The following is a 10,024-nucleotide window of genomic DNA, read 5'->3' as shown; positions in this document are numbered from 1 at the left end:
TAACCAAAGCCAAATGTAGACCTGGGATAGCTAGGATCTTGTGTAACTCGCTCCCACTTATTTAAAAAAAAATAGATCTATGTGAGCTTCTTTTTTGGGGGGGTCGGAGGGGAATGGGAAATTTCCTTTGATGCCCCATTTCTTCAAGGTAAATACATTTTCAGAGGTGATCACTCAAGTCCAACAGGACACGGTGGATATTTTCCTCCTCAAAGCAGGCTCCAACTTTCCAGCGTCCTCACTTAGTACAGAATGTATAAGGAGACTGGAGATCACCACGCTGTAACTACTAGAAAAAGTACAACTGCTTCTGGAAGGAAACACTGAGCAAAGCGTTGTCAGCCGCGTTGGGGGAAGGGCGGGCGCGATGGCGTGCCCATCTTTTACTAGTATTTATATGGGAAGTAGCATATTGGAAGCCGTAAATACTGTCCCGTGGACATTTTGAATAATGCAGGAGTAGTGTAAGTAATTGGAAGTGCTTATATCCTGCCTTTAGACATTTCATTGCTCGCGAGTTAAAATTGGTTGTCAAGTGTGAACTCGGAGGACTGTGCAAGGTGCCCTATTCTGTCATGTGGTACATATTTAATGCTTGAAAGAACAAGAGAAGGGACACGTGCAGGAGGGAGAGAGGGAGGGAGGGAGGGAGAGCAGCGAGATCCCGCCGCCAGCTCTGTGCTTTGCACGCGCTTCGGGAAGCGCGGAGGCGGGACCCCGCGCAGCCTGGGCTTCCACCGCCTTCCCGGGGCTTCGAGACTTTGCAAAAGCATCGGGCGTCCAATTTGGCGAGCGTTTTTGGCGCGGAGGCCGAGGCGGCCCGGGGAGCTGGGCTGGGGCGCGCGGTGGCGTCCCCGGCACCTCGGCGGCCTCCCTTTGTGTGCGACCCCGCGCTGGCTGCCGGCTGGCTCCCGCCGCTCGCTTGGCTCGCTCGCGCTCCGCACGTTCGGCACCTGCTGGCGACCCTGTCCGGCTGCCAGGCAGCCAGGGCGCGCGCGGCCCGGGACTGGAGTCATTGGCATTGCTAGCACGTGGGGGCCGTGCGCTGTTGCCTTGGACTTCTCCCGTGTGCTCCCGGGAGGAACCAGGAGGCACTTTGCAGCCGACAATGAAATCCTGGCAGCTAATTGCAGTCGTGGGAGATGCCCTTCAGGTAAGGCGAGAGAAGAAGGCTCTAAACGCTGTCAGGGAAGGAGAGAGGGAGAGGGATGGATGGAGAGCTGGCAGCTCCTGCACAGCCTTTCTGAAGCCCACTGACTCGCGCGGGAGGGGGTGGAAGAGGGACGGGGACCGGGGGCGGGCGACAGAGGGGAGGAGTGTGCAAATTGACATTTGGGGCTGCCTGTGGCAGAGGAGCCGCCGTCAGCCGCTGTCCAACGTGCACGCAGAGAGGGTGGCGGCGTGTGCGCCTCCGGGACTGCTGATTAGAATAGGGACCTGGCTGCGGATGGAATACGGGAAGAGCGAAGCCGCGATGGAAGGCTGCGGCTGCGTTTGCAGCGCATGAATGAGCCGCGGTACGTAAGGCCACCCCGGGGACCGTGCAAGCTGGGCGCAGGGCTCGCCCCGGCGCGCCCGGGGGCGCCGGCCGCCTGGGGAGGGCGACGGGAGTCTGGGTGACTGGGGAGCCCGGGGATGGATCGGTTTTCTTTACCTACTAGAAGTTCGTGGGGGAACTTCACCGCCCAACCCTCATTGGCTCCTTTTAACTTTATTTCCAGAGACGAATAAGCGTTTATAAGAAACAGCGTGCAAGTCCCAATAGGCGAGCAAGGGCTTTGCAAGAGCTGCGCGGTTCTTTAAATGAGAGGTTGATGAAACCGTTGGCCAGAGGGACCGTGCATTTGGAAAGTTGCCAGGCTCACGTTCCGATGGGCTGTGCGTGTGCGTGTGTGGGCATATGCACCGAATGTTTGTGTGTTTGTGTAAACATGTCTACCATGCTCTTGCGCTGGTGCTCTCTCTCTCTCTCTCTCTCTCCTCTGCTTTTCCTGGTTCCCAAGGAAGAGAGATGAAATTGACAATATTGAAAAAGCTCTGACTTGAGAAATAGGCTCTGGGCCATTTTATTAAATGAAACAAGAGTTGCCCTTTTAAAGAGATCAAATTGGGGGAAATGTGCTTTGCCTTTCAAACCGATGGAATGAACTGGCAAGCATCTTAAAAATATGCAAAGTGTTGAATCCGACATTTATCAGCATAGAAGGATCACTGAGAAGACTCATTCCATCGCAGCCTGTTCCTCTAGCCATTATTTTCAGATTACAGTGGAATTGGTGGTTTTACTTATTTCTGTTGGCAAGAGCTGTGTGCCCTCCGCCTACTTAACAGGGACTCATGGGGGATTCTGAGTCCAAAAGTTTTGTTGGCAAAATCACCATAGGAAAATGTTCATTAAATGACTTGCTAAAAAGGAGTCCCTTTCTGAGTATCTTTAGATATCTCATAATTTACTCATTGTTTACATGGTTGAATTCGATCCCACAGAAATGGATGCGGTCTGTAGTGCAGGCGGTCAAAGATGATTGTGTAATCCTCTTTAGCTGGGGAGCTGGGTAGTGAATTGTTTGGTTTAAGGCTAAAATCTTTCTCCATGTGTTCCCTGTTTTTTCTATCAAGGTGTATCTTTGGTAATCCACAAGGCGTAAGTATAAATGTGTTTATGAAATGGACTAACTTGCCTTCATGGTTAACTGCGATTAAGTTTGAAAAGGGTTGTTCTTCAAGTAAGTAAACTAAAGTCAATCGGTGGCAGTTGTTTCCCGCTGGCGTTCATAGGTGATGCGGGCAGCATTCATGATTTTCAGACAAGAAGCAGGATTTTTCAACTCTTATCTGCCCACTCACACTCCCCACACTTGCCGATGCTGCCTCTGTGTTAGAATACTCACAGGTTATGAAGAGAAAATTGCCTCTCTGAGGAGTGGAGGAAGTATTACCTACTGGTGAAGGTTTCCTCTCGCCTTTCCTTACTGGTCTTTCTTTTTTCCTTCCTCCCTCCCTCCCTTCCTTCCTTCCTTCCTTCCTTCCTTCCTTCCTTCCTTCCTTTTTTCTCTCCCACCCCGTCTCTCCCATCCACCTGTATTTCCTTCCATCTGTCTGTCTTCTTGCCCCTGGAACACGGAAAGCTTTTCAGCTATCTTCTACTACTACGTTTTTATTTTAACAAACGTTTAGCACCCTGAGGGATAATTGGAACCTGATTTTTTTCGTTTTCCTTTCTGGTATTCTCTGCTCATGTCCCAGAATGAATCAGTATCAGGCAATCCACTGTACACTGATCTTGTAGAAAAGTGAATATTCAAACTTTTCTTGTCATTTCATTTTAACCAAGCGGACAGATCCTTGGAGAATGATTCTACTACATGAAAAGAGCTGGATCTTTTCTCTGTTATCACCAAGTGATAGGTTTTTTCAACAGTGCACCTTGTCTGGTGTAACTTTATTGGGCTAAGCATATTTTTGCACTTGTCTACTGTAACCTTGTACTTCAAGTACCTGTCTTAGTTTCAGATTCTGGATTCATTTTAATATGTATTTTCTTGGACTTGGTAGAAATAACCATTAGCCTTGACGGGCTAGGCTATTGAAGTATCATAAACAGTTTATTCCTTTTTTTTCCTTTTTTTTCTCTCTCCACAAGTATGACACAAAAATCAAATTAGATTTCAGATAAAGGGCTTTTGACAGCAATCGCCTTCCTTTAAATTATAGTTGTGAGATTTGAGAATATATGGTCCTAGGTTGAGACTATTATATGAAAATCAGAGAACATATTTCTCACCGTTTTCTGTTTGATTACAGAGAACCTAGCTGGATGGGTCACTCTCGAGCTAAAAAACTATCACAGCATCCAGTGAAAGATAATTTTGGTCTTGTTTTCTGTCTCAATTTATAATTTTTATATTAGGTGTTGAACAAAGTTGCAGTACCAGAGAAATGGCACGTGTTCCCAAAGAGGAAGAACATTTACAAAATAACAGTAAAACTCTATTATTATTAAATTTCATTTATGTTTCAAATTTAGCTTTTTAAACATTTCACATGTTAAAATTTTACGAAGTATCACAGTTATTGCAGAGGGGGCTTGGAGTAAGTCCTTTGAAAGTAACGCTGGAGGAATTAAAAGGGAAGGCCCTTGATGAATGTTATTCCCCATCTTGTGCTGATTTTCCAACGCACATGAATATAAATTAGGGGAAGCAACACGGCCCTTAAAGTTTTTTGCACTTTAGACTCTGTTTTGATGTCGATCTGGAAACTCCAGGATGTGGTGACACACTTATGGGTGTGCATGTTTGTCCTTTCTCGCCTCTGCCTTTATTTTCATGCAGAGTGGAGCGTTTGCATGTATTATGAGCAGGTAGTAAACAGGAGCCAATAAGGACATGAAGAAGTTTTGAATTATGCATTTTAATTTGTTTGAACTCAATTCGATGTAACAAAATAGCAGTCCTGACAATTTGGTGTTCATGCTTGCATGATACTAACAGAAAGAACAAAATCTGTAAACATCAGCTTTTAGCATACAGGGCTTGTCTTGGCAACCTTTATATTTAATTATTTGGCAACTGTCATATCCCAAACAGTGTTCAGAAGTGTGTTTTTATTAATAGATGTAAAGTTCATGTAAAAAGTTGTGGGGTGCATGTGTGTGTGTGTGCCCAAACAGCTGAAACACCTTGTGTCAGCTCTAGCGACGCGTTTTTGATTCAGCAAAACTAGGTTATGAAATCAAGCAATTAAAAATGACAAAAAGCCCAATTTCACTGCCTAGATTAATACACTTCCAATTTTTCCTGCTCCATAAAAATTTCAAAGTGTTCTTTTCTGGTTAGGTGTTTGCATAACCTATAGGGTTTTGGAAGGCCGCCATTTTACATTTGCTTATGATGTCTGAAGACTTTGATGTAGCAAAGGTAAATGGGATTAATTGGACGTTCTTAATGCAATTTTGTATTTGCAGGGTCTCTGAAATTATTTCAGTTGGGTTTAAAGGAAAAGCAGGAAGAGCAGTTGTTAGCTCCCTGGCGTTAATTGGTGGGGGATAATCGTTCAGCTAGTTCCAGTGTCACGGAGGCCAGGGCAGACTTTTCAAGAAATGACATAATTGTAGCAGAAATAGTGTATCCACATTCCCAGGAGGGCATGGTACATATTTTTTTCTCTCATGCAGTGGTGGGCATATCTGTTACTTTTTCTCTGCTTCTGTAGACTTGACATCTGGAATTCGGGATTCGCCTTTACCTAGTGAGCCAAAGCTCACCGTTCTTTCACATGGACCTTTTTTACTTACAGAGAAGTTAGTCGTCATGACCAGCTGTGTTGAGTTCCCTGCAAGTTTTGGCTAGCGGGTTAAATTTTCTAGCGTGGTTTGATGGACCTTGATCACACAAAGAGCGTATGCACACAGACACAGCCCAGGACGTCCTTGCTCAGGACCGGCTCCCTCACTTTCAATCCAGCGACACCCGCGTGAGTCAGGGTGGCCTGCATGCCCGGCGGCTGCTTGGGCAAGAGGACCCCTTCAGCACCATGTATTAGAAAGGCTGCTGCCAGCCTTTCCTTTCCTTGCCTCTTCATGATAATTCTGTGCCCGCATTTGCTATACGACCATTGATATATTTCTCTGTTGTTTAATTGAAATCTCTACTCGTGGGGAAATCAGTTGCTTGTTTGCTAACGAGATGCAAGTACCAGTTGTGTCCAGTTATTTGCATATATAACAAGAGGCCTTCCATTTTATTGTCATGATGAGGATGATGAAGATAACAATGGCATCACACATCAACAGTTACAGGAAGTCACACCCTGATGCTGGTTTCTCCCTGGGCACGTGTGGCCTCTGAGTGTCAGGTGTTGGCCTGGGACCGTCACCATACTTTCTCTGGGCCTTCCCACGACTCTGCAAGGTAGGTATTGCTATGCCTGATTTACAGACAAGGAAGCAATCTCCAAGGCGTTTTGTGATCCGAACGAGCAATGAGACTCCAGGCTTTTCTGATTCCAGTATACCATGATACCATTGAAATGAACTCATCTGAATTTAGAAAGATCCACAGATGCACTAAGCAGTGGTTCTCAACCAGGAGCTATTTTCTCACTCCCTTGCTCTCCAAGGACAACATTTGGCTACATAGTGGAGATACTTTGGTTGTCACATTTGGGCAGAAGGTGCTCCTGGCATCTGTTGGGTAGAGACCAGGAATGCTTCTAACCATGTTAGGATGCACGGGACAGCCCCTTCCCCCCAGAACAACAAAGCATCATCCAGCCCATACTGCCAGTGGTTCTGAGGCACAGAAATGCTGCTTACGCAATATCAGTGGTGCTCTGACTAATATATACAACCTCTGATTTTTCAACACAATGATAAGGTTTGTGAATTTCAGTTATTAAACGTTTAAAACATCCGATTGGATGCTATGAATGGGATCGTGATGCAAAATTAACAGGCCCATATTTTCTTACCATTGGACTTAAAATTTTACAGCTGCCTCCTCTGGCATCTTCCCTTATAAATATGGCGTGGGTCGTTGTGATTTAAGCACCTGCTTTTCCTTGATTTACTCAGTGTTACCTCCGACAAATGCTGGAAAATGAAATTTCTGTCCGTGGTACTGATGTCAGTAGAAGAGGGATGCAGCGTCACTAAAGTGAGTCATGCAGCAGTCACTCTATGAACTGTTCTTCTTCACCCTCAGCCTTCAAGCACCGTTATTTTCTCTTTATTTTTAAAGGCTTGGCACATAGGTTTGTTTGCTGTTTTTTTTTAATAAACACTTAAATAATGTTTCATACATGCCAAACACGATTGTAAATACTGTAAAATATCAGTTAATTTATTCCTTAAAGCAAGCACAGAGTGTTGATATTGTCATTATCTACTTCTCACAGAGGGGAGGAGAACCATGGCCCAGAGAAGTTGAGTACTTTTCCCAAGGTCACGCAGCCTCTCAGTGGCAGAGCTGGGATTTAAACTCCAAAGCCTGTGCTGCTAACCACCGTGCCATGCTCTTTAATAATTTGAGTTTCTAGAACGCACAGGCACATAATTGTTTAGGCAACATCTTCACTTGAGTTTTGAAACAAAAGACATTTTTAGTTTCATAGTTTCATCAAGAAAACCATCTTAACCGGTTTTGTTTTGTTTTTTTATGAGACTGAATGATAATGACCACAGCTTTATTTTTTCACTATTTAACTCTTTCTAAACATGCACTGAACCAGGGTCAGGAGGACGTGCAACGTGTCTTTACATGGCCACCTCCGACAACAAAAACCACCAACGGGAAACAATTGTATCCACAAGGACATAATTCACAGGGTGAATGACCTTTGTTTTATTCCTTACTTAATTGGGGTATTGGAAAACTAGAGGGAGGAATTATTCAACTTGATCACCACAGAGGTCATCAGGAAACTTAACTCCTTGGTTTTCCGGCACTTTTAGAATTTTTTAGGCAGCCCAGTGTGGTCCACACCACGTGGGATATGGTGAACGTGGGTGCCTTGACGGCTCACTTGGCTTGCTGAAGCCAGGCTATTTATTTTCCCTCATTTAGGTCATGGGAATGACCATGTTTATCTCATCCTCTGTTGAATTTCCAGCATGTAGTAAAACCCATGAAGAGACACCAATTTGAGCAGATTTTTAAATAGAAGTGCCAGCGTGACAATGCTTTATTCTGCATTAAAAGAAAAGATCTTGCAAGTCTGCCACTAAACACGCGTCCATGGCTTGTTCAAAAAACCAAGATGGGAGGAGAGAACCTCAATGCATTTTAGTGGAATGAATGAACACATGGACGGAAGCAGCTATATTCCAGTTTTTCTTAGTAAGGGTATGTATGGGTTTGTACTTTAAAGGCAATATCTTATATTTTGAAGACAAAATATTGGAGGAAGAAGAGGCTGAGGTCTGGAAAGCACTGATGTGATAGATGGTCAGCTCCATGCCGGCTGCCTCCTTAGCCTTCTGATCCAAACGTCACGTTACTTAAGCGTTGGTCCATTGCCCCAAAAAGAGCTCACAGACTCAGAGCTGCAGAAAGGACTGGGAAGGGACAGGTTTCATTATATGACAGGGGAAGGGCCACCCCACTGCCTTCCCTGAACAGCTTTGGTGCGGCCGTCCAGCAAAACCACAGGCATAGAAAGGAGCTCTTAAGCCACCCTCCCTCAACCCCAGAACGGGCTGGGAGCCAAGCTGGAAGTGGACATCATTACAGCCCCAATGTATTTCAGGCCCAGTGAACTCATATTTACACGAAGAAAGCAAGGAGTGAATCCCATTTCAGAACTGTCAAAAGGCTGATGTTAGATCCATTATCGTCATTTTTTTTTTAATTCAGTTCATTGAATTGGCCTATTCCATCTAAGTGTTGTTTCGGGAAATGGTTTAAAATTAAACCAGAATTTGTTGTTGGGTGGTGAATAAATGGGAATAAACTCACAAAATCCGATCAGGTTTTGTAGGTGGTGTTCAGTAGTCTATAGTGCTTAAAAAACAAACAAGCAAACAAAAAGCATATATTTTGCTTAATTGGCTAAAAGAATAGGAAAGTGGATTTAAAATAGCCCTTTTAATCCCGTATCCAGTAGAATTGATGTCTAACATGTTTCTACATTTAATGTGAATCTGCTTTTGAAAATAATGACAACCAGTAGCAAACTTTGTGTGCCGTTAAAAAGAGTGCATCCAACAAGGGGAAATGTATTTCTGCTGAATCCCTATTATAAAATTTGCCCAGGGAACTAAAAATGGAGAGGTTCCATCAATGTTATAAGTGGTTCAGGCTTCAACTTCTGCTGCCGATAGAAAAAGAAATCAAGTTTCCTTGTAATGCACTAGGTAATTGCTCAATATGTAGAATTACACATTATTATTATCATTATTATTACCATCATTATTGTTATTTCTGATACTGTCTCTTGATTTCAATGAGCCATACAGTGTTCTAACATCTGGACATGGATTATTGAGTCGAATATGCCCAGCAACTCTGTGGGACGGATGTTACCACTATACCCATTTTTCATGGGGGGTAGACTGACACTTGAGATGGTTTTCTAGAGTGACCAACAGCTCGCGAGTAGAAGGACTGGTAATCAAATTTGAAGCTGTATGACTTCATTCCCCTCCTCTTTTTGACTCAAAACCATAAGAATCTTTGTTCTAACATGGGTGAAAAACGAATCCGACATGTATCAAATTTGTTTAGTCCTAGGGAATTCCTGTGATTACTAGGACTAACCTTCTTACCACCTTGGCTGAATATGTGGATGGGTGGATGGATGGATGGATGGATGGATGGATGGATGGATCGATGGATGGGTGAATGGGTGAATGGGTGGATAGGTAAACTGACCAATGATACAGATGGAAAATTTTGAGAGAGTATGAACATAGTTTTCACAAAAATAAATGTAAGTACTAGCAAGTATATGACAATATATTCATATATGTGTATATGTGTCTTTGTATACCCGTGAAAGTTGGATCTGTACATATAAATATTTCATATATCATATTGGAAAACAATATGTGTGATTTAACAGACATTTTGTACCTTGTTTGAGAGAGTGTGGAATGGAACATTCTTTTTTGCAAGACAGTTTGGAAATGTGAATTTTGGAAAAAAACTGTCATATCCTTTGACCTAGCGTTTGCATCTCTAGGATGCATGCAATTGCTCGAGGTTGCAGGGCTCCATCTTGGTCGGCTGCAGCATAGAGAAAAGCAGGAGGAAAACCTGGAGCAGACTCAGTAGTGCCTGACAGTAAGGACTGGGTGCCAAGACGGGAGCGAGGCGGGGCTGCATGGACTTGGAACGAGGCTGGAGGTGGTGTGAGTGCACAAGGTCCAAACTTCAGAAAGGTGCCCAGGACACTTTGTTAGATAACAGACGTACGCATGCGAATGTTTCATGTACGTGGCAGAGCTGCTAAGACAACGGAGGGACAGGGAAGGGCAGTTACCACTCTGATTACTGGGGGGAGGGCATGACTGGGAAGGGAACGG

The 10,024-nt window shown here is 44.3% G+C and overlaps 1 protein-coding gene across 1 annotated transcript in view; it reads left to right on the top strand.

Moving 5' to 3' along the window:
- Positions 1-602: 602 nt before the first annotated feature.
- The window catches only part of LOC109375391 (uncharacterized), a gene marked incomplete at its 5' end in the record, with an annotated part of 247,332 nt that continues 237,910 nt past the window's right edge, over positions 603-10,024 (top strand). The window contains one exon of the mRNA XM_019630773.1: positions 603-1,153. Within this exon, the coding sequence (XP_019486318.1) occupies positions 603-1,153 (551 nt within the window). The remainder of the gene's footprint in view (positions 1,154-10,024) is intronic.

Source organism: Hipposideros armiger, unplaced genomic scaffold (genome assembly GCF_001890085.2).
Source record: "Hipposideros armiger isolate ML-2016 unplaced genomic scaffold, ASM189008v1 scaffold_941, whole genome shotgun sequence".
NCBI classification, from domain to species: Eukaryota; Metazoa; Chordata; class Mammalia; order Chiroptera; family Hipposideridae; genus Hipposideros; species Hipposideros armiger.
This window is presented reverse-complemented; position numbering and strand designations above follow the sequence as displayed.